Source organism: Triturus cristatus, chromosome 1_2 (assembly GCF_964204655.1).
Source record: "Triturus cristatus chromosome 1_2, aTriCri1.1, whole genome shotgun sequence".
In the NCBI taxonomy this organism is placed as follows: Eukaryota; Metazoa; Chordata; class Amphibia; order Caudata; family Salamandridae; genus Triturus; species Triturus cristatus.
Genome location: NC_140580.1, coordinates 1,086,387,770 through 1,086,412,476, shown reverse-complemented (window position 1 = coordinate 1,086,412,476; position 24,707 = coordinate 1,086,387,770). Strand labels below are relative to the sequence as shown.

Here is a 24,707-nt window from a genome sequence, read left to right as displayed (position 1 = left end):
CTTCAGGGCAAGAAAGGGGTATCCTCCCTGGTTATAGCAGACAGGAAAGTCCCTATCCTACTTTCAGGTAGCAGCTCCTTAGAGAAACTGATATTTTATCTTCAGTTATTTCTTTACTCCATCTGCAAGTAAAAGATAGAAAGGGGATCACAGAGTAACATTGTAGTCATGAACACAACACTTCCCATATGTGATGTGCTTAAGATTACACCCATGCTGTCAGACCAGTAGGGTGTGTGGACGTCATCACTCTGCATACTAATTTGGTATGTGTTTCCAGTACTATATATCTCATACAAATAGGTAGTATATATAGTGATGTGGTGACAAATATCGCATTCTGTCGTTATTCACACTCCTGTGTGTGCGTAGTCTCATCAAAACCCATTATAGTGTCACTCTCATCAAACATTACCATGCTGCTATCAATCGCCGTGGTTGCACAAGCATACATTTCATGCACCTCGAACTCCCTTACCACTCTTTGGGAGAGAATGTGCATCTCTGAGGACTCCAGGTTTTTTGAGGGGTAGCCCTTTAGTCAGACACTGTAGTGGTACGTATGCCAAGTAGAAATAAATAGCCAGTGGGGGAGATAAAAAACAAGACGGCATCATAAATGCCATGAAAACATTGCATCAGGGTACGAGCTGATCAAAACATAACTGTATTGGCGAGTTTCGCTGTCTAATTCCTATTACTTACACCTTCAAGGGTCCTGCCCCATGGTGCTACCTTATCGGTCTGAGTTCCCGGGCTTGCGCCCTGAGGACTGGGGCGGTCCCGTTTAAATGGACGGCGTTTTCGCGGGAGAATTGGAATTAAGCACACCCACTGGGAGTGTCTGAAAATCTAGGTGCCGGAAAGGGGCGCACGAGTGTCGCGACGGCCTGGAATCATGGGAATTTAAGTCCCCTTGGTGTATGTGGTGATCACTATCGTGTACACGAACACATATTACATACACACAGAAAAGGGAATACGGATAGTAATTCCCGAAGATAGATACTCATATTTTGAGTCACTTATCATATACTCGTGCGACGAGTGATTGTATCTATGATTACTTAATATGCCGTGTCAGGTATAGTCATACAAAAGGATCCAACTTTATTAGTATGTTCACAGCAACCCTGGAATAACGTACAAGAGCTAGTGCTGGTGACATCATTCCTTAATGTTTTAAACCCAATAGGGGTACTGCTAGTATCCCACTCTCTTGCCAATGGTAAACTAGTGATGGTCTTTACTGGATGGAATACAGAGCTATTATTGGAACATTACTTAAGGCGGTTGTTGGGCCACAAATACGTGTGCATAGGTTGTCACTAAAATGTGGGTAAATGGCTAATTTTTGTCATTTGGGGAGTAGAAGGGGGCCATACCCTTTCATGAGATTATAGTACCACTAATGTAACACTTGACATGAACCTATCCCAGGTCAAAAGGGGCCCAGTGCAGAACTATTGAAGCGGGGAGTAGTGAGGAACTGGGAGGTATAAGAACCCATATTCCTAAAAGATTTATCTGTGATTCAGTTAGTTCCATGGAATGGAATCATTAAGCCCGTTTTCGTGGGTCTTCAGCCGATAGACCCAACATTGTCCACATTCCAGTAGCCTTTTGGAAAGATTGCCAGTGCCCATTATTTTCTCAATAGTGGTCCACTTAACATCTTTAGATCGTGCTGCTCTAACATATGGATCCAAGGAGCTCCTCCGGTGTAGAGAATAGGAACATCGAAAACTACAACTCCTTTTCCATCACATCAAACCTGAACTCTCCCAAGAGGACATATAGCAAAACAGGGCGCATGGCAAAGCCACAAGACAGCACGTTGGACATCCTCATATGTGTGCACTATTTTCAGCAGAAAGTGGCCATGATGACAGCTACCCGGCAAGGTGGGCCCAATCACCTTTGTGTATACTAATCTATGGCTCCTCCAGGACTTGTCTCCTATCACCCTCCAAAGTAGAGGGTTACTCCACCCAGCAACAACATTTCTGCAAGAGAAGCGGATCACTTATTGTTGAGGTCACCCTTTTTGCCTGATGTTCAATTGGCAAGAAGAGACACAAGCCATTTGCACCCCCTCAGAACCTGGGGATTTACTGAACCTGCCCGAGTCATGTGGAATCTCGCCATCATCCCGGACACAAACTGACCCCGGGGAAATAATCTGACAAAGAAGATGGCATACAGTTCCCCTAAAGAAATCGGCAGTCTTAAGCCATCACAAAAGGAGATACAGCACAATAGGAAAGCTGTCCAGGACAAACTACATCTGGACAAGGATGTGGAAGTGGGCTACTTTGATTCTATTGACTTGGGCGAAGCAGGGTCTCCAAACTGCCCTCCGCCTCCTTGTGATGCTGTGGGTGGGAAGAATAGGGAGCAACACAGAATGCTACAAATGACATAATGAAGTCAGGGTGGAGGGGAGACTAACACAACTCAAATGCTTGGGCCAACAATGGATCCGATGGACTGTTATAAAAGTCCTTTCCCAGAGGGTGGGAGCTTCAATGGGGGTGGGATGGCTCTGTGGAGGTTTTCTGGGCAGTTTGTTTTTATTGTTTCTGTTTTGGGATAGATCAGGTACATACAGCTGGCCATCAAAACACACTTCAGGATAGAGGAGAGGGAGCCTAGTCGACCACCACCCTGAACACAACCAATGGCGACATATGCCTGAAACAGGAGACTTCTGTTTTAAAAAGGGATTGGAGACTGCTTAAATCCCGATGGTTTTCCAAGAGGTTCTTCTTGTTGAGTACCAAGAAAAAAAAAAAGGGTGGCCATACTTCTGGTAAAGAAATTCAGGAGAAAGGTGCTGAGCTCCCCCACTAAGATTCCTAGGGCCTGTTGACATGTGTCTCAGTGGCCAATTAAATGTTTACTCTCCGCTTATGCTCCCAGCGGTGGCCAGGAGAATTTCCTGAGGCAAGCACTCATGTTCTCCCCAGATTCTTAGGTACTGCTGGGAGGGGACCTAAATAGGGCGATGGGCATGATTTTACATAGAATGAGTCAAACAGGGTCCCTATCCAAGGCGGGTTGGAGTGTTTTGGAGATTTAGGCGTAGCAGACTTTTAGAGGGTACAGAACCCCACAAGTAGAGACAGCACATTCTTCTACACACCACATTAGACCTATGCAAGGCTTGATTCCTTCCACTGGCACAGGGGTAAATGGAGTGCTATGATCAACTCTAGACGTGCAGGGAAACAAGAGGCAGGGCTGCTCCTTAGCTCCAAAAATATGGTGAACTGCAGTGGGGATATTAGAGGAGGCCATACACTTAAACCCACTGATATCGGGAGTAACAATGGGAAGCCAAGAATATAAGATCGCTCTTTATGCCGACAACGTGTTAACGCAAACTAACCCGTAGAGTTCTATCTCAGCTATATGCACAACCTAGGGATATTTTGCCTGGCATCCGGGTTTAAAATGAACACACAGAAATCACAAATATTAAATCTTAATGCACCCTAGGAAACTTGCGATATCCTACAGAAGGATAAGTTACTTACCTGTAATCCTAGTTCCCTTCCAGGGGTATAATCATTAAAGTCATAAGCACTGAATAATCCCCGCCCACGTGCGGGACCCTGAGCATATACAAAAATACATATATATGTGTATGTTTAGAATCACAAGTACATAGTACTTCCAAAACATCCATATATACATGTATATACAAATAAATATGCAGCCTACTACAGATCCAATAGACTAAAATGCCAAGATTACATGGACTTCTAATACAAGAAAATAATATCACATGTAAATAGTGTAATATAGAACATATACTGCAGTAGTGTTCAACCACAACCCTTTATTTTCATAAAAGAAAAACAGGTAGTAGCAGGCAATTTGTTCTTAGGCTGCATGGATGAATAATCATCACAGTATAATAAAAAACTGGCACCTTACCTTTAAGGCTTCAGAAAACCTGGACACCGTGCCTTTAAGACCTCCAGGAGCCCCTTGCTCCCATCATGCACCACAGGTGACAGTTAGGTCAGTTCTTTTTGTACGGCGTACCAACATGTAGTACCCAGGATATCAGATGCAAACAACACACTATCCTACTGTTAATGCTCGACCGGGGAGGCCTGAGGGTTGCTTATGACTTTGATGAGTATACCCCTGGAAGAGAACTAGTATTACAGGTAAGTAACTTATCCTTCTCTTCCATGGGATACTCATCAAAAGTCATAAGCACTGAATAGAGTAGCAAGCCCATACCCACTTCCTCGCGGACGATCAAACAGTAACAAGAACATTTAACATAGCATCTAATACATAATGATCCAAACAGATTTCTGAGTGAGGCTTGCCCGAATTGGGCATCCCCATGTGTATCAGAGTACAAACAGTAATGGCGCGTGAAAGTATGTACTGAGCGCCATGTGGCTGCTTTACAAATTTCTGCCATAGGTATGTTTCTAAGTAGAGCTGTGGCAGAATCCTTTCCGCTGGTGGAATGGGCCCTAGGCTTGCCAGGGTGGACTCTATTGGCCAATTGATATGACAAGGATATACAAGACACTATCCACCTAAAGATCGATCTTTTAGAAGCTGCAGAACCAGTATTTATGGACCCATAGTTTATAAACAGTCGGTCCGTTTTCCTGAAGCTCTTTGTCTTATCTAAGTAGAACTTCAGAACGCTCTTGAGGTTCAAAGAGTGGAGGGACCTTTACGGAGGATTTGAAGGATTAGGAAAGAATGTGGGGAGGGTGATTGACTGATTAACGTGGAAATCCGAGACTACTTTGGGTAAAAAACTTGGTTGTGTTCTTAAAACCACTGTTTGCATGAAAAACAGTATAGGGCTCTTTACAGCATAGCGCCTGCATCTCACTCACTCTGCGAGCAAAGGTGATAGCCACTAGAAAGCAGCTTTCCATGTCAAATGTTGTAAAGAAGCTCTGTGAATAGGCTCAAATGGAGCACCCATCAATTTTGCTAAAACAATGTTGAGCTCCCAGGGTGGAGAAGGAGCCCTAACTGGAGGTAAAACCTCTCTTAATCCCTCGAGAAAATCTTTGACCACAGGGATTTTTAAGAAGGAAATCTGATTTGGGGATTTTCTATACGGTGTTACAGCTGCAAGATGAACCTTATGCAGTAAATAAGGTAAAAGCACCTGTTCTTGACCCCGGACGAGATCATGTCCATTGTTCGTGCACCATAAGTAAAAACGCTTCCACTTAAAAGCATAGGATTGTCTAGTGGAAGGTATCTTGGCCTCTTTAAGAATGTTCATACATTCCGGAGTCAAATCTAGGTGTCAATATTGAAGGACTTCAGGAGCCATGCCGTCAATCGTAGGGATGAGAGATTGGAGTGAAACACCTTCCCTTCATTCTTGAATAATAGATCTGGACGTCATGGTAACCTCCTGTGCGGGACTTCCGATGGCTGAAGGAGATCCGGATACCACCACTGACGAGGCCACTCCGGGGCTATCAGGATCATTCTGGAATTGGTCCTGTAAAACTTGTTATCACTGTGGGAATCAACGGAATTGGTGGAAAGGCATAAAGTAATGTCTGAGACCATTTTATCAAAACAGCATTGACCCAAGAGCCTGGTTGGGGAAACCTGGATGCGAAGACGGGGCATTTTGCGTTTACGGCATCTGCAAACAGGTCGATGTCTGGTGTTCCTTAGTTTCAGAAGATGCTTTGAGTGACTTCACCGTTTAGAACCCAGTCGTGAGCTTCGACGTATTCTCTGCTTAAGGCATCCGCCTGGATATTGAGAGTCCCTGGGAGATGCATTGCCAAAATGTTTAAGTCTCTTGCAAGAAGCCACTTCCAGATACTCTGAGACTCAAGAGAAAGAGGTCTCGATCGGGTACCCCCCTGTTTGTTTAAGTAATGCATGGTGGTGGTGTTGTCCGTTTGGATCAGAAGGTACTGAGACTGGAGTGAAGGGTACAACGATTTGAGAGCCACGTGTACTGCTCTCAACTCTAAGAGATTGATATGGTAACTTTGTTCTGTCTCCGATCACAGACCCTGAACTTGCAAAGCACCCATGTGAGCACCCCATCCCTGGAGTGAAGCATCCGTGACTATCGTCTGGGTAGGAGGGTCCAGGTGAAAGGGAACTCCCTTCATCAGATTGGATCTTTTCATCCACCATTTGATGGATTCCTTGGCCGATTGGGAGAGAAGAACCTGATCCTCCCAGAGCCCCGATATCTGCATCCATTGGCCCTCCAGAGATTGCTGCAAAGGACGCATGCTTAATCTGGCGTTTGGTACGTTGAAGCTGCATGATGCCATTAATCCCAGCAGTGATGACACCTGTCTGACTGTGGGATACTGTGTGAGACGGTTGCAACATTTCTCGTGAATTGAAGATAACCTCTCCTCCAAAGGACACACGCTTGCTTTTGCGGTATCCAGTGAGGCACCCAGGTAGTGGATCTTTTGAGAAGGGTTGAAGATTGATTTCTTGTACTTTACCTGGGGACCCAACCTGTTCAGTAGTTGCAGACAGTACAAGAGATGAGTCTGAAGCAGAGCAGGTGACGAGCTCTTCAGGAGCCAGTCGTCCAGGTAAGTATATATGAATATCCTTTGCTTGCAAAGAAAAGCTGCCACCACTGCCATGCACTTCGAAAACGTTCAGGGGGCTGATTTGAGCCCGAATGGTAGAACCTTGAACTGAAAGTGTTGGGATGACACTTGGAACCGTAGAAATTTGCGATGTTTTATGGACACTGGAACATGAAAGTATGCGTCCTGTAGGTCTATAGCACACATCCAGTCTCCCTGATGGAGCAGAGGCAATATTTGATGTAAAGCCAACATTTGAAACTTTGCTTTGCGAAAGTATTTGTTCAGGAGTCTAAAGTCGAGTATTGGTCTGTATTCTCTGGAAGGACCTCTTTTCTGCACCAGAAAATAGCGAGAGTAAATCGCCTCCTTCCTTTGTGGAATAGGGACCTTTTCTATGGCATGTTTTTGTAGAACGTTTACTGCTGCTTGTAACAAGCGGTGTCCTTGAAGAGGCCTTTGTGGCGGGGCAACTGACGGAGGTGGGGATTTGAACCTGAGCAGATAGCCATTCTGCACAATATTCAGAACCCACTTGTCCTTTGTCAGATTCTCCCACTCCTCCAGGTACAACATAACACTTCCTCCCACCGGAGTGGTCAACAGGCATGGAGGAAGCCATCCCTCATTGTTTCGCGGGTTGCTTAGGAGCATTAGACTGCTGTTTTGTAGATCCTCTCCCTCGTCCAAGTCTTCTTTGCTGGCAATGGGGCCTGGATTGACCTTGACCTTGATTTTGTGTATTCCAATGAGGGGATCGAAAGGAATGTCGATCATAGGGATGGAACTACAACTAAACTCTTTCTGCTTCTCTAAGCCAACAGCTATCAGAGTGTGCAAGTCATTCTTCATTTTGGACATTTCATCGTCCGCATGAGCACCGAATAGAGAGGATCCATTGAATGGAAGGTTCGTGATGCTCTTTAGTATGATCGATGTAAAAGCTCAGTACTTTTTTGGGGTCCAAGCGAGTCTCTACTCTTTCGAATGAGGAGAAAAAGAAAGTTGGAAAAGAAACAGCTTATCTGACATGAAAAGGCATCATTATCTTTGGCACAAATGCAGCCCATGATCTTAACACCAATTAATTTGGAAAAAAAGTAGGTATAAATCTACTGGACTGAGGGGGCCTGAAGCTCACTCATATGGCGCACTGATGTTACCACAACCAGAAAGACCAGTTTCAAGGTCAGGAGGCATAATGTGGAGTAGTGTGGCTCACTGGTTAGAGGCGGCAGACCCGGAAGCAGAGGACGGCCCGGGACCAGGGTTCAATTCCCGACGCGGCAGGGTCGTGGACCAGGGCCAGCGGACTCGATAATTCTCGCCTCGGTGCCCACTCTAATCAGGGATCACACTCGGCAACTCTGGGCATTAGCTTGCCTCATCTCCACAACGGCCCCCCACATTCGCCGGGGATGCCTGGTTTCACCTTGGAGATACCCAGGAGGGACCATCTCACAGGGATAGCCAGGACGGGTTCCCCAGCGGTCTACAGCGCCACGACGCCTCGGCAGCAGTGCGCTTTACAAAAACACATACATTTACACATACATTAATAGACAACGGTGCATTAGCTTGAAAGGGGTACACCTTACGCAAGTGAGAACCAAATTTAACTCCCACTGTGGCATCATAAAGGTGTTAAACAGAAATATATGATGCAACCCTTTAAGAAATCGCATCACAACAGGTGATTAGAACAAGGACGTATGCTCCGGCAAATGTAAAAAGGCAGAGAGGGCCAGCAAGTAACCTTTAAACAGTGCACAATGCAGGTTCTTTTAGAGCTAAAACTAAAAACAAGACATCCAAGAGTTTGGCTTGCAACTAGTGCCAGTGCCCGCCATACACTGATTTGTGGTAGAGCGCATGACTGCCAAGATTACATCATTGACTTCAAATGAGAGATCAATTGCCGCCGTTCAATCTACACACACGGAGGTGAATATTGCGGCAGACTTGGCGGCCAGAGACCTGTTCTGCTGCGGTGACATAAGATCATGCCCAATTGACAGACTGATCGGAGGATGGATGCTACAGCCCAGAAATGATGGGTACCACACTCTCCTGGCCCAATACTGATCAACTAGGATGACTTTGGCCCAGTCGTTCCTAATCTTCAGAACTCGGGTCAGGTGAGGTAACAGTGGGAAGGCATATAGGAATCCTGGGCTCCACTTTAGGCAAAACGAGTTTCCAAGAGAGCCTTGTGGGGAGCTCAATGCACAAAATTATCAACCACTGCACATTCTTGGCAAAGAAATCGAGCCAGGACTCTCCCAATTGCTTGAAGACGCCCTACGCAACCTGAAGGTGCTGCCACTCGTTTTCTGCTAGGTGTCGCCGGCTGTGATCATCTCCCCTGGAACTCAAAGATCCAACTAGGTAGGTGCAACCAGGACGATGCCCGATGACCCTGCCAGTTTGAGGCGCAGAGCCTCCTGGCATAGTACTCAGGACCTCTCCGCCCTTTCTGCTGCAGTAACACAAGGTGATGACGTAGTCCATGTAAACTTATACCAGCCCCCCTTTAGTGGTTGGCAGGAAGGCCTTCAATGTCAAGCGAATTGCCGGCAACTCCAGCAAATTGATGTGACGGTGTCTCTCAGCCGGAGACCAGAATTCTTAAGAGTACTCTGATCTCCAACTCTCCCTGATGGCCTGTCGAACCGAGTAGTGATGCATCAGTCACCACAGATGAGCCTGCCCATGATGGCCTAGTCGTTATCTGTTGGGGCCACTGTCACAAACTCTAAAGGGTTGGAGGTCTGTTGAGCAGTTGTCACGGCCTGCACCAAGCCCTTAGCATATCCCCGAAAGGGAGAAACTGTTGGGGAGGATTGCTGAACTTGTGCCAAAAGGTCTATGACTTTGCTCTCTTTAAAACTATCCAGGGCTGAGTCTACTTTTTGCTGAACAGGTAGGATCCATCAAAGGCCATGTCCATTAGGGATCCCAGGATGACCCATGAAAAGCCACGAAGATCTCATCCGTCATTGGCGCTACAGCAACACACTTTTCCCAGTACCTCGTCCTAGACAATCAGTTGTGTCTAGGCCTGATTGGATGACAAACGTAGTCATATCCCGGCCATCCTGACTGGTTTGGGCCAAGGAATCCCCTACGTCTTCCGGAACCACCAGTAAGATCTCATCAACCACGTCCCAGAATGCATGGGTGGAGCGTCCTGAGAGGAATCTGGCTTTGACCGACCTAAGGTTGAGGATGGCCAACGAAAACATCTGCTGCCAAAGACTGCCATATGTTGGGATGCCATGTTGTGAGTAGTTGTAAAGGAGTTAGGGTTCACTCTACTGTTAGACCCCTGTACCACCAAACTCTCAAAGCTTGATGAAGACTTACAAAATGGGGGTAGGCTAGAGCTTGTTTATGGCAACATGCAACTATGCAATAAGCCAGAGGCCAGGGGCATGGCGAACCATCATGGCCGCTCAGACGTGCCTCAGAACGGTTCCATCCCAGGCCCCGTGAAAATTCAATAGCATCGGGTGCTAACTTCGCCTCCGAACCTTGCCTCAGCTGCGTAAGAGGTGGCAGAACCACAGGAATGCTGAGGCGAGCACCGAGGAGCCGTTGATTGTCCGCAGCAAGGGGCGAGGGAAGCGGCATCCAAAACGCTGCAGCGCTTCACAAAATGGCAGCGGAGAGAGGTCGGCGGTAAAAAGAGGAAGGTTACTGGCGAGGATCCGGCCTGGAGGTGAATTTCCCCAGTGTCGGGCATCGGATCTTCGCCGAGAGCTCCAATCAAGTAAGGGCGCGAAAGGGGGAATCACAGTCTGCAGGCAGGAGATGGAGGTTACGGGACCCTCCCAGGTCTGTGGTGTAACTCCTGCATAAGCGAAGAGCGAAGCTGCGGGATCCGGAACGGACGCCTGACCCCCTGTGTCCTCCCGCATCGCTTCATCAGCCTGGCGCAGAGGGAAGCAATGACCTGAAATCTCAGCCCCCAACCACACTAGACTTCTGGGGCTCTCTTCCCCCCCCTGTGGTCCCATCATCAGAGAAGCTCCTGAGAGGACCAGGGGCAGTTCTGGTCCTCACATGGCACCGACCACCCGCGTGGCATCACCAGCCAGGTGCTGGGGAGAGCTATGATCAGCGAGCTCATCCTCCAACCAAAGTAGACTCTGGGGAAACAAGCGCAGTCTCCCCCATACGGTCAGATCGCCCAAGGATAGCCTGGTACAGAAGTAAAGGTAATGGGGGTTAAAAGAGGGGGAACGAAGAGATGGTGCTCCCCTACAGATATGTCAAGAACTGAGACTATCAGTAAGCCGGACATCTTGCGTTCTTGGTTCCCGACACAAAGTAGGTGGGAGGGTATTCGAAATAATGTACCCTAACATGATAATAGGGGTTTCTGGAGCGGTAATCTGCTTGCTCCTAGAGTTGGACATAGTGAGGCCTTCCTCTGGGATAGAAGTCCCCAAAACTCACAGTTCTAGTTTTTATTTGTTGTATTTATGTGTATCATGGTGTTTTTAAAATTTGATATGGCAGGCGGGGTCGGGAAGGGGGTGGGAGGAGTGGATGGGAGGAGGATCATAGGAGAGGCTAATAAGGGGGGGAAGGGAGAGGGGGGGGGGAGGTCCATACACTGAAACATGGCAGTTAACTGCGTTTCCTGGAATGTAAGGGGGCCCTGTCCCCGCTGTAACCCTCCGACATGCCACTGTTGGTGTGCCCCCTTCAGGCGATGGCGGACGACGCCTGAAGGGGGCACACCAACAGTGGCATGTAAGGCGTGTGTGTGGATAACGGCACGCGGTGCGCTTGCAGTGAGAAGAAAAGGAGCCAGCTCAGACGAGTGTGACCACAGATCCGACAGTGCGAAAGAAGGGTGCAAGCAGCTGGTCCCCATAGCTATATGAGAGAACAGAGACCCGGTCAGCCCCGAGGCCCTATGGACTGAGTTACAATTGAAACCGGAGCGGCGGTGGAGGGCGCGAGGGAGCCAGCAGCCTTGCCACGCACTAAAAGCCGGGGCCTGGATTTCCGAAGGGCCCTGGAAATGAAGGCATGGCCCGGCGGGTGACCAGAGGGGCCGGCCCAGGAAAGAACGGAGGGAAGTGGCAGTGGCGAGAGACGCCTGCGAGGGGCACATCCCTCCTGGAGACAGTGACCACATCGGGAGCGAGCACATTTGGCAGCGGTGCGGAGTGTGCTAAGAGCGCGGAAAGAGGGCCCGGCAAAACCACGCGATCCCAACGGCCACGCATTGCGGAGAAGACGCACAATTAGTCGAGGCCACCAGACGAAAGGGAGGAAAGAGGCCCTGTCCCCGCTGTAACCCTCCGACAGATTAAGGCCGGGTTCTCAAAACTTTTAAACAAAATTAATAACAACAAAATAAAAGAGAGAACTGGAAGAGCCTCGTCCGTGCTCCAAACCAACTCGAGTCTGAGGCGGGCCATTGTCAGGCCAATAACGTGGAGGGCAGATCCTGGGGAGCAGAGACGACTGGCGGGGACGCGCAAGGAACCGCAGGTGCGCTGTGACGCCCAGAGCCCCTGGCACGGTGAAGATCACACCCCAAGCGAACAGAAACACCAGTCGCTCCGTGTTGGTGATTGCAAAGACCCCAAAACCAATAGCTCAATCAACGCTTCTTGAACGGGGAAAACCGACAGGCCACGCTTGTAAGTGAGACTAGCGGCAGGCGGCGGGGAATACCTGTCAGAACTGACCGGACCAGGAGAAGATGGGGGGCAAGGGCCAACGCGTGACCGCACAAGCCAAACTCGACAAATATGCCTTCGCTAAAGACTCCACTGGCCCGCCGGAGCGCACAGAGCTTTCAGCTGGGACCCCAGACTCCGGGGGAGCAGCCAAGGTGACATTAGAAGCTATCATGGCAGCTCTTGCCAGCGTGCAATCCACGGTGGGTTCGATCTCTGCAGACGTTTCCTTCCTCCGTGCTGATTTCCAAAAAATGAACGCCAGAGTGACGGAAGTGGAGCAGGTGGCGAAATCCCTTGCTAAAGACACCGCCTCGCTGCTCCACAGAGTTGGTCGGTTGGAGAATGACAATAAAATCATGGCGGACAAGCTAGATGATCAAGAGGGGCGCTCTCGGCGGAACGTCAGAATTACAGGGGTCCCGGAAGGCGAAGGGAGGCACGCCATGGATCTCTATGTAGAAGACCTAATACAACCTCGGGGGCTCTCCGCCCTCTTTGCCGTGGAAGAGCGCACAGAGTACCGGGCGGTAAGCCCAAACCCGGAGCGCCCCCAAGACCTATCCTGGCCTGCATTTTTAACTTTCGGGATCGAGACGTTATCCTACAGGCGGCGAGGGTGGCACCGCCAGTGCGAATCCAGAATTCCCAGATCTCCTTCTTTCCGGACTATACGGCGGCAGTTGCCCAGCGCCGAAGAAGCTTAATGGAGGTAAAAAAAGAACTTCGTAGAAAGGAGCTTCCATACGCAATGCTCTTTCCAGCGAAGCTGAGGGTGGTGGCAGATGGAAAGACATGTTTCTTTGAAACGCCGGAGGAGGCCCACGACTGGCTTGAGGGATGGCAGCGAGCCGAGGGTGATGAGTACTTAAGGCGGCGTCGACGACAAGATAAAGAAGACCAGGAGGACGCCAAGATATCAGCACAAAAGCGTCAGGCATCAACTTCCACAAATACAGACACTGGGGAATGACACGGCTACGAGTAGCAGCTGAACTGGCGGCGTGGAGACGGGGCGAGCCCCTCACAAACGGTGAATTGACTATGTGAAGAGATTATGAAAATAACGACCCGCCCTTACCGGTGCTGTTAGCGACGGGTCGGGATTACAGGCTCAATTGGGATGCTAAACGGCGAAGGCTGACTGAAAGGCTGTCTTGGAGGTTGGGGGACTACAGTAACGACTCTCGGACTTCTCTCCCCCGACACGCAAGTACTATTTATGGGATTAAAGCACTCTGCTATGTTGGGGTGGCGGGTAGTTGGGGATCCGTCTGGCAGGGAAGCAGGGAGGGAGGTGCTGGATGGGGGTTGTTTTCCGCTAGTGGTTTTTTGGACTCTTCTATTGTTCTTTAATTTGTTATTGTTTCTTAGACACCTGGAGTTAGAATTGAGAGTACACCCACACGAAGCACGTTTATGTACCAAAAATGTATCAGTGATCCAAAATCCATCACAGAGCTGGACCACTCCACATGTTTGCACACACGCAAAGCGAAAACCGTACCGAGATAATGGCGAGTGCACCGATGAATGATCGCCTTGGCCCGGGCGCCCCGCTGACAGTGATGTCATGGAATGTAAACGGCCTGGGCAACAAAATTAAGAGGGGGCTGGTGCTGCAACATATTAAGAGACACACTCCATCGGTGGCTCTCCTACAAGAGACCCATCTGGCTGGCACGGCCGTGAGGGCACTTGATAGATGGGGGTTCAAAATGATAGCGCACTCAGAGTTCACCTCCGGCTCCAGTGGAGTTGGGATCCTCCTCCGGAAAAGCTGTCCCTTGGTGGTGACCGGGAAATGGGCAGATGACCTGGGGCGGTTTGCTGCGATATCGGGACAATGGGAGGGATGCAGCTTTAATTTTGTTACGGTATACATCCCCCCGGCACTACACTCACTTGCTTTTCCGGCCCTGGGAAGTTTCCTTCTGGGCCTACCCCAGGGAGAACTGATCATAGGGGGCGACAATAACGCCATAGTAGATGCGGAGTGGGATAGGCACCCCCCGAGAGGGCAAAACACGACCCCTACACCCCTACGGGGCTTCATGAACGCCATGGGGCTCCTTGACGGTTGGCGCATGCGACACCCCACAGACCGTCAATGTACACATCATGCTAGCGCGCACAATAGTCTCTCGCGAATTGACTACCTCCTCACCTCTCCTACATGTATGGATCGCATACAAGAGATTAAACACCTCCCCAGGGGCATATCCGATCACTCACCGGTGTTGCCAACATATTCATCAGGCCTCTCAGGTAGAAGGCGCACTTTCCCGATACATCCTGGATACATAAAGGTCCCAGGCGTGAGAAAGGCATTGCATAAAACTACGAAACAGTACTTTCCCGAAAACATACACTCTGTTTCTTTGCCTATTGTCCTCTGGGAGGCCTACAAAACAGTGCTGCGCGGACAGGCCATTGCAGTAATTACAGCCCATAAACGAGACGCGACATAACAGGTGGCGACACTCGAGGAAGCAGTGACCATGGCAGAAAGGGAGCACACCAGAGACCCCACCGACACGAATACGCATACACTTAACCTTGCGAAACAGGCATATAGAGTCTGTGGGAGGCGGCCCGGATGCACCTAGCGAAAACACAGCATACAATATACGAGATTGGGGATAAGGCGGGCAGACTGCTAGCGTAGCTAGACAAAAAAAGAGAAGGCCAACCGATGGGTGGCGCGGCTGAGACTGACCTCCGGGGAGGACGTGACAAACCCGGACGACATAGCGATGGCCTTCGCAAATCACGATGAACAGGTGTATACCTCTGCGGTGACGACCACCGCCGAGGATAATTTAAAATTCCTAAAAGACATACGGCTTCCGAAACTGGCCCAAGATGACGCACTTGCACTAGAAAAGAGTCTTTCAGAAGAGAGGGTCGCCCTCGCTATTCACAGCCTTCAGTCGGGGAAAGCACTAGGACCCAATGGGATTCCAGTAGAACTGTTCAAACGAGAGGCGAATACGATAGTGCCGCACTTACTGCAAATGTATGAGGCCAGTCTTACGGAAGGCATACTTCCACGGGACCACAGAGTGGCGACACTGGTCGCAATAGTAAAACCCGGGAAGCCCCCCACCGAGTGTACCTCCTACAGCCCTATTTCACTCCTAAATGTGGAAGCCAAGATATTGGCAAAAATATAAGCAACCCGTATACAACCTCATTTACAAACAATTATTCACCCAGACCAGTCAGGCTTTATGCCCGGGCAGAACACTGCAATGAATATTAGACGGCTGCACGGCATACTGGCCAGTGGGCCCAACATCCATGTGGATGCAGTTATTCTGTCGCTAGACGCGATTATGGCTTTCGACCAAGTGGAGTGGCCCTTTCTATTTGCAGTGCTTGTGCATTTTGGTTTTGGGACCAAATTTTGCGCATGGGTACGGCTACTATATACAGAACCTCTGGCGCAGGTGGCGGTGAATGGCTGGCTTTCGAGAGACTTTGCACTGGGACGAGGTACTAGACAAGGGTGTCCTCTCTCACCTCTGCTATTCGCCCTGGTTTTGGAGCAACTGGCGGCATGGATAAGGCAGGACCCAGTTATATCAGGGCTAAAATGGACGGAGAGCTGGGATGACCGTATCTCACTCTATGCGGACGATATCTTGGTATATTTGACACAACCGAAACGGTCCATAGCTGCACTACTGGATATCTGCGACTCCTATGGTAGATTTTCTGGCTGCTCGATTAACTGGACGAAGTCAGTGCTTTACGTACTACAGGGGCCTCCGCCACAACTCCCCGAAGGAGTGTTAATGTCAGTGGTGGAGGATGGTTTCAAATATCTGGGCATAAACATCACGCCGGATCCAGCACTATTCCTAGAACGCAATTTGCTTCCACCCCTAAGACGAATGAAAAGCGATGTCAAATATTGGCACTCCCTGCCACTGACATTACTGGGGAGAGCGGCGCTATTCAAAATGATGGCTCTCCCTCGCTTCCTCTACGCGCTGCAAAATGCGCCCGCTTCAGTCCCAGAATCTTACTTTAAATCGATCGAAGCAGAGGTGGGATGTCTGCTGTGGGAGGGTAAAACTCACAGAATAGCTCTCTGCAAACTTATGCGGAGTTGGTATGATGGGGGAATCGCACTGTCCAACATACATCTATATTATTGGGCGTCCCAACTAACAATAATCAATCAATGGATACATGCAGCGCAAGATGAACCCGCTTTACGAATGGACAGGAATGTGCTGGGACTACACGGAGTCCTCCAAGCCTTATATGATAAATCAGGGAAAAATAAGCTAAAAGGCCCCACAGCGCACAGCGCACACCGTACAGATATGGCACACGGCACAGCGCAGGTTGGGATGGGAGGGGGTGGTTACGCAGCAGACGCCGCTATGGATCTCCCCTAAGATAGGTATGGGTCACTGACGTAAGGGATTTGAGGGGTGGGACCTCATAGGCATCTCCAGGGTCGGTGACCTTTGGAGGAAAGGTGGGTTGATACAGTTTGAGAAGCTGCAAACAGAGTATCAGATGAACCGGACCGAGCACTTTAAATTCTTGCAAATACAACATGCACTACAGAAAGCTATACCCAGAGGGACCACCCTACCAGAGTCCTCCCCGCTTGAGGATCGGCTGCTTACAGACCACCTCACCAAGAAAGCTATATCATTGACCTACCGTAAACTGGTGAACCATCAAAAAGACCCCACGGAGATCCTTAAAAGAAAGTGGGAGGCAGCAGTGGGGCCAATGGACGAACAAGAATGGTATGAAGCGTTGGCGTCTCCCCGAGAGGTGGCCATCCCATCAAAAATAAAACTGGTGCAGCTTACAATACTGCACCGGATATACTACACTAGAGACACACTTCATAAAATGGGGAGGGCACTTACTCCGCTCTGTCTGCGAGGATGTGGCCTCCAGGGCACCTTCTTTCACACCATATAGGAATGTCCTGACATTACCTTGTACTGGGGGGAGGTCATGGCGACGATCTCCCGGGTTACTGGTCATGATGTCCCACCAGAACCTCGGATGTGTTTACTGAATGTGTGGGATGCTACTGATCTTAACCATGCTGATCAAACCTGGGTGACCGTCGGACTAGCATTAGCAAAGAGGAATATTGCGCAATACTGGGGGCGCAATCAGCCCCCTCCCACGTGAGGTGGTGCCGAGACCTAGATAGTGCCATTACGGCGGAGAGGGTGGTGTGTGCAAACAGTGGTTGCCCCCGGAGATGGCAGAGAATTTGGGGAAAATGGAACGCATTTAGAGGAAATATATTCTAACCCCCTGTGGCGGACTCTGAGTCCGAGCTGAGCGAATGAAATAGAAACTTCATCACGACATAAGAAACGACACAAACAAGAGTGGGTGTATTAGAGGGGGGCGACGGGTGATGGATACATAAGCTTAGATGTAATTATAACCGTTTCAACAAAAGGTCAGAAATTGATTAATATGACAACAAAATGTACCACACGGATGAAACATGTACTAACGAAAGGTGTACCTTTATTTTTTGTTTGTATTAATAAAAATTGTTTTTAACCCCTTCGGTGCTCATGACGGAATGGTTCCGTCATGACCCACGGTTGAGCTGTGCTCATGACGGAACCATTCCGTCATGACCACGCCCGCGCAAGATTCTGTCAGCACAGCGGCGGAATCTGCGCAGCATCGAAGGGGTTAAAAAAAAAATAAGTGGGACCACTACTTTCCCAACAACGTTCCGCAAGGCGAAGGCAAGGGGAAGGAGAGGGGTGCAACAGTAGGGCAAAGGAGGAGGGAGGAAACAGGGCTGCAAATGCAGTGTTGGACATTCACAAGAGGAGCTAGACTTCAGTCCACAGAGCAATAACCCAAAAATAACTGGACAAAGGCAAGCCCAGGAAGGCAAGTTTTCCTGCCTTCTCAAGGCAACAGGCCTGTAGCACTATGCATGAAAGAGGGGCCTCTGTTCAGTTCCTACATGTAATAACAGTTTGAGGCTCCCAAGACGAGGTGAAGAGCTAGGCTCTACCAGACACAGCCTTTGGAGCAGAGGAGTTTGTTGGCTCTAAAGTACCTGCAGATCCTGCGGACCCTTTTCAATCGACCTTAACCAAACTAGGCTTAAACAGGCTGCCCCGTAGAGAGGGAAACGTTTGTAGGACCCAGTATCTTCCTCATTCCCAAGGCTAGCAGCACCACTTGTTTTGGAACCAATGAGGGTGACCTCCACACAGGTGTGGGTAGACCCGGAAGTAAGATGTCTAGCCCGCACGCCATCTCGAAGAGTAATAGGGATCGAGCAGAGACCCAGTAGTCCCATCTTTACTCATGTCAATCAAATACTAAGTCTTTGACGGGATAGGTGAACTCTTACTGCGCACATACAGGCAATTCCACGGGAAAGATGTACCAATCAATGGTAGCATCCATAATACTGGCATGCACTTAAGGACTATTTTCCAAAGAGGAGACACAAAGATTTAAAATTTCAGCTGCTACGAACAGAAAATAAAGTATATGGGTTAAAGTATGAGCTTTGGAACTTAAGCAGGAGCAGGTTCCAATTCACACTGATCATTAAAAAAAGGAACTAGTGAAGAATCACGTACATAAGATATATGGTCGGAATACAAGGCAGTGAGATTAGAGCTTTTAAAATAGTTTCCAGCCTTGCTACTGGGTGCAGAGTACCCAACGTAATGAAAATAGGAATGAGCCAGGACATCGGCGGTAAAATGTAATTTCGCAAGTTGACAAGACTGAAATCGAGTAGGGCTCGAAAAAGAATACATGTGACTGAGACCTAGAAGCAGTCTCCCATTTAACCAACATTATTAACCACGTCCATCAAACAGCAAGCCCAGCAAAACTGTAGAACGACAATCACACGGCTTACTAATAAACTCTGAAAAAAGTGAAACATGCACTATATCACAAATGACTTTGGAGGATTACCATCTTTCAGCTCCTGAATGTCCCTGGGTTGTACGAAGTCAGGTTTAACGATTTCAAACCACCAGAACAGTTCAGCTATAAAGACCATAACATTGGGCTGAAAAATTAATTGGAAAAGTTTAGTCTGAGGTTTTTTTCATCCATGCCCTTTACTTGATAAAAAGTATGTAATAGTATACCTTACCTTTAACACCATAGGAGAATACAGCATATCTTCCAATGTGAGATAAAAGCATTTGTTTAGGTATTCATTTGAGAATTCCCTTAGAAGCTGAATGTTATATAAGCTGTCGGCAATTGAGGTTACTTCTTTCAAGCATATATCTAGGGAGAGGGAAAAAACAAGTTGCTTTCATCATCTAAAAATAAAAATGAATCGTGAGCTAGAGAACAACATGCCAGAATATAATAAACATCCAAGAATCTTGAAAACAGCTGAATGTTTGGTTTCACTGGTCTCATTATAGATACTCCTAAACAAGTAGTGACTCGATTTGCAGCAGCCCACCACACTCCTCTTCACCACTCAGTGCTACAAAGTCCGATTTCAGATCGCATTACCAACAGAAAAGTCATCAAGACCACATTACACATTTTATCTGCATATGATACAAATCGCATCAGCAACAGGACAATTTCACAGACGACTCAGCTGGATGCATGTCTTTGGAAAACGCTTTGCCAGGGGAGACAAATACTTCTCTGGTATAGTGTTAAGGAGTCAGCACCTCCAGGCATTGAAACATGGGATTCATGGGATAATGAAGAAAAGAAAAGCAGAGTGTCAAACACGTCGTGTTTGAGACTCTGTTTATCCTTCCTTAAGAGTGCACAACTTCATGTTAATTGCAGCGCCCGTGTGCGCTGCACTTAACATGAATACTAACTCAAAGGCCCACAATCCGCCGTGCAGCTGTCCACTGTAAGAAAAGGAATACATCAAAAGCAAGGGCCACTCCCTCGTGTTCTCGTCGTCTCCCGCAACGAGGAAATGACAGTTTTTCGCGCCGCTCGCGTTTTAAAAAGTAGCAGCATGAATGGTCTCGCAGTATGTGCTGTGTGTGCGCGCTAAATACAGCTCACTGCGCACTTGGGGTGACTTCGCAGCTTATTGGGAACAGTGGTCACAGCCTTGGTTCTAGTGGAAGCAGATTTTGATGCAGAGCACCATCCATTGTGAGATGTTTGGTTTCTGAACCATTCTTCATTTTTTGGCTCAGACATACCCCACAAAGAGTTGATCATCCACTTGGAACTCTTATGCGGTCAAGGTAGAAGGAGAATGCTCTTTTTGGGTCTAGGCGATGGAATCTCTCCACTTCTTAGACAGGTGAGGCGAAGCGTTAAAAAGTAGGCAGGGTAATGGACTGGCCTACATAAAAGAGTTACCACGTTCGGTAGGAAGGATGCTCTAGTCTGAAGAACCAGATTGTCTGGGTAGATGGTAAAGTATGGAGGCTGAGATGACAGAGCCTGCAGTTCACTGATCCTCCAGGCAGATGTTATCGTCACCAGGAAAGCAGTTTTTATGGTAAGGAGCCTGATAGGACAGTTGGCTAACAGCTCTAAGGAAGCACACATCAAAAATGTGAGGACTACGTTGAAGTCCCACTGTGGCATAATGAAAGGAGCTGGTGGAAACATATGCTGAAGACTTTTGAGAAACCCATTTCAATAGGGGATTTGAAAAGGGATGGCTGGTCTGGCAACTGCAGAAGTAACAATAGAGCAGACAAGTAACCTTTCAATGTGCCCAAGGCAGAGCCCTGCTGCGCTAAGGTAAGGACAAACAAAAGAACCTGGGAATGCAGATAGGGGATCAACTTGCTTTACTGTACAGAAGGCCACCAACTTGCTCTAATGGTAGGTGTATACCATCTTGATGGATGGATGCCTGGCTGCCAAGATAAAATTGCAGAATTCGGGTGGAAAGTCAAAAGGTTGTCAACTGCTGCCACTCAATCTCCACACATAAAGGGTGAAGAATGTTCAGGTTCGGGTACAGAACCTTGCCCTGTTGCTGCGACAGAAGATCCTCCAGAAGAGGCAGCTAATCTGAGGACCAGTGTTCATTCTCAGCATCTCAGAATACCAGACTATCTGTACCCAATATGGAGCCACAAGGATGACTTGGCCCTGGTTGATCCCGATTTTCTTGAGAACTCATGGGCAGGAGAAGACCGACATCCTTCTTGGGCACCAGAAAGTAGTGAGAACAGCATCCACGACCTACTTCTGATGCCTGCACCTTCTCTATAGCTCTCTTGGCAAAAAGAGAGAACACCTCCAGACAAAGGAAGGAGAGGTAGTCCTCTGTCAGCTTGTCGTAGGTAGGTGGCGGGGGGAGGGAGGTTCACAAAAGTAAGGGAGTAGCCCCTTTGGATGAGCTGCATAATCCACAGTCCGATGTAACTGACCTCTAGTGGTGCAAGTGATTGAGTATCCTGCCCCTCACTTGATGCCCATGATGGTCGGAGGATACACTAAAGGGGTTTGGAGGTTGCAGCTGCCGGATGGGTGGTGGACTGGCCTGATCTCTGGCTGCCTGGCTCGCGTGGTCTGTGGGAACCACATCCTCGGCCACGAAAATCTTGTGAGGTTTACTAGCCGTTGTAGCTGGGCGTGTACAGGTGTGGTTGTAAGCCCCTTCCAAGGCCATGAAAGGGGTGGGAGGCAGACTGGGGTTGGCGAATTCCCAAAAAGCCAGCGGTTTTCAGCCAGGCCTAAGAGCCAACGATGACGAAATAATTCTCCCGAGCTAGTTGGTCAGATCCAGCCCCCATCGGATGGTGAATTTGGCTGCATCGATCCCATCAGCAATTGCTTGAGAGAGTATGGCTCAGGCCTCCTCCAAGACCATGGGCAGCAATTGGGAAACGGAGTTGGGGTGGGGTGCTGAGTGAGGAAACTGGGCTCCCCTGGGCAGGGACAATGGAGACAGGCAATTGTTTTATGCACAGGAGCCCCTGTGCCAGGCTTGGACCAGGCACTAAGTAGGACGTTGGAAAGGGCTTCATTAAATGGGAGTAATGGTTCTGTGGGGGAAGTCCCAACTGAAGCACCTCTGTCAAGACATTTGCCTGGACTTCCACTGAGGAGGAGCTAAGGTCTTGGACCTCAGCCGCCCTCAGCACCACCACTGCAAATGAGGCACCCTTCACTATAGCCACAGTAGGGGGAGATACCAAGGCAGTGTCTGGGGAGGCATCCAGTCCACTGGCACCCGCCAGCTTCTCATAGCATGTGCCTCGGGATCTTCTAACTGATATCCATAAGGGTCCGCAGACCTTTCCCATTCACCACCCAAACCAGGCCAGTCATATGAATAAGGGACTGGCTTTCTCATGGGAAGTCTGCCCCTCACCTGCACAGTGTCGGACAATGCACATCCAGCTTCGTGACGGAGTCTGGGATGACAGCGCCATTGGGAGTTGGCAGTGGCACAGGAGCAGCCACAGAGCAAGGTGAAGGTGGCTCGACGGACACAGCTCCGGTTCCATCAATGGATCCAAGGGGCCTGAAAGGCAGCGGGGAATACCCCCGGCGGAAGAACAGCAGGGCCCCTCCCGTGCCCGCAGGCCCTGAATGTGCTCCATCGGAGATGGGTCTTCCAAATATGAGGTGCATGGCCTCATAAAATCTGCATAACTGGGCGATGGTTTCTCCAGCTCTCGGAAACACAGGGAGGAACAGAAACGGCCTAGGCCCCACCACAAAGCTAGGCCTTAAATACAGAAGCTCTGTCTCGTCAAACAAGTTACTTACCTTCGGTAACACATTATCTGGTAGAGACAGGATTAAGCCAAAGATTCCTTACTTTACAATCTTCCCCATACGCAAGACTGTATTTGGAACTTTTTCCCATAGCACATCCATGCGTCGGGAGAGGGCATCGGGCGACTCGTATCGACGGAGTCCTTATAACTCCCGCGCCAACAACAAGTTCTTCCATAACTATTTTCCGTGCTCAAAACATGGAGCCACGCATAGAAACTGCCTATTGAAACAGCGTGCTAAAATAAAAGACACCATTGTTATGTTATATGAATTTGTTACGCGCTCGGCTACTCGCGAGTGTCCCGGCGCGAGATCATCGGGGTGAGGCAGAGGACTTCAAGTGAATAAATGTGTTTTTAATTTTTTTTTTAATGCAACTGGATCCTGGATGGAGCGTAGGACGAGAGGAAAAGCATTCCATGCAACCGTTGCTTTAACTGAGAAGGAGCTGCCACCCATCCTCTGACGCTTGAAACGTGGGACTAGGGCAAGGCATAGGGACGAAGATCGCAAAGAGCGCGCAGGAGCATAGAAGGAAACGCGCCTCTGCAAGTAAAGAGGGCCACACCCATGGAGCGCGCGGTGGGCCATAATCAGTAATTTGAATTTCACTCTGGCTGTTAAGGGCATGAACACTGTCCCTGGCTGACAGACCTGATAACAGTCTGGCTGCGGTGTTCTGGACCACCTGTAACTTCTTTAACAGGTAGCCAGCAAAGAGAGCATTGGCATAATCTAGCCGAGACAGGATCAGTGCGCATGTGATAGTTTGTCTTGCTGCAGCAGGCAGGAGGGGAAAAAAATCTGCTAATGGATTTAAGCAAGCCAAAGCAGTTGCCAGCCAGCTTCTTAATATGTGATGCAAAGGACAGTACTTCGTCAAACCAAACCCCAACATTTTTTGCTGGCTTCCCAGTAGAGGTCGGATGAGTGTACTCAGGAGATCAGAGCTGCTCTCTGAAGTTCGAAGCAAATGTGCCAAACAGCAGAATCTCCGATTCCCCTTTGTTGCACCTAAGCTGTGCATCCGCCAGCCATTTAAAGATTGATGAAAGGCAGTGTTGGACCTGAGATACAGAGTCCGCTCCGTTGGCCCAGGTGAAGAGCAGCTGGGTTTCATCCGCATAGGCCATCACCTTTGCCCCCAGCTCCTCTGCTAGATATATCAGAGGAGTCGCATGGATGTTAAATAGGAGGGGACTAAGGGAAGAACCCGGCGGGACACCCATTGTGACCAGCTGAGGGGAGGAGGAGGAAGGTGGAATCCAAATCTGCTCAGACCGCCCTTCCAGAAAGGAGCGGATTGTGTCCAATAATCACTGGATTCAGGATGCAAATGACCATAATGAAATCTTTGAGACAAAAGACTCCGTTCGCAGAGCGGGGAGGACAGGAGTATTGTTAAGGAATCTGCGGTTAGATCCTGACAGACCGGTTAGCAGACAATGTGATACTAAAGGCAAGTAACTTGTTCATCTGATAAAGACATCAAGCCAGAGATTCATTACTTTAGAATCAAATGCCAAAGCCCTATCATCCTCGGAGGGGGGTCTGCGAACTGAAACAATGGAAAGACTTACTATAACAATAACAAATCCAGTCTAGAACAAGAGAAAAAAGGTAAGCAATAACATACTCTACCACATAAAAACTCGGGGAAAGAACCACAGGTGAGTAAAGTCAC

General features: G+C 48.8%; 1 protein-coding gene across 1 annotated transcript in view; it reads right to left on the bottom strand.

Moving 5' to 3' along the window:
- The window catches only part of CAMSAP1 (calmodulin regulated spectrin associated protein 1), a 484,517-nt gene that overhangs the window by 171,145 nt on the left and 288,665 nt on the right, over window positions 1-24,707 (bottom strand). The window contains exons 7-8 of the mRNA XM_085613485.1: window positions 19,431-19,570; window positions 19,247-19,343 (exon numbers count right to left, since the gene is read on the bottom strand). Of these exons, the coding sequence (XP_085469611.1) occupies window positions 19,247-19,343; window positions 19,431-19,570 (237 nt within the window). The remainder of the gene's footprint in view (window positions 1-19,246; window positions 19,344-19,430; window positions 19,571-24,707) is intronic.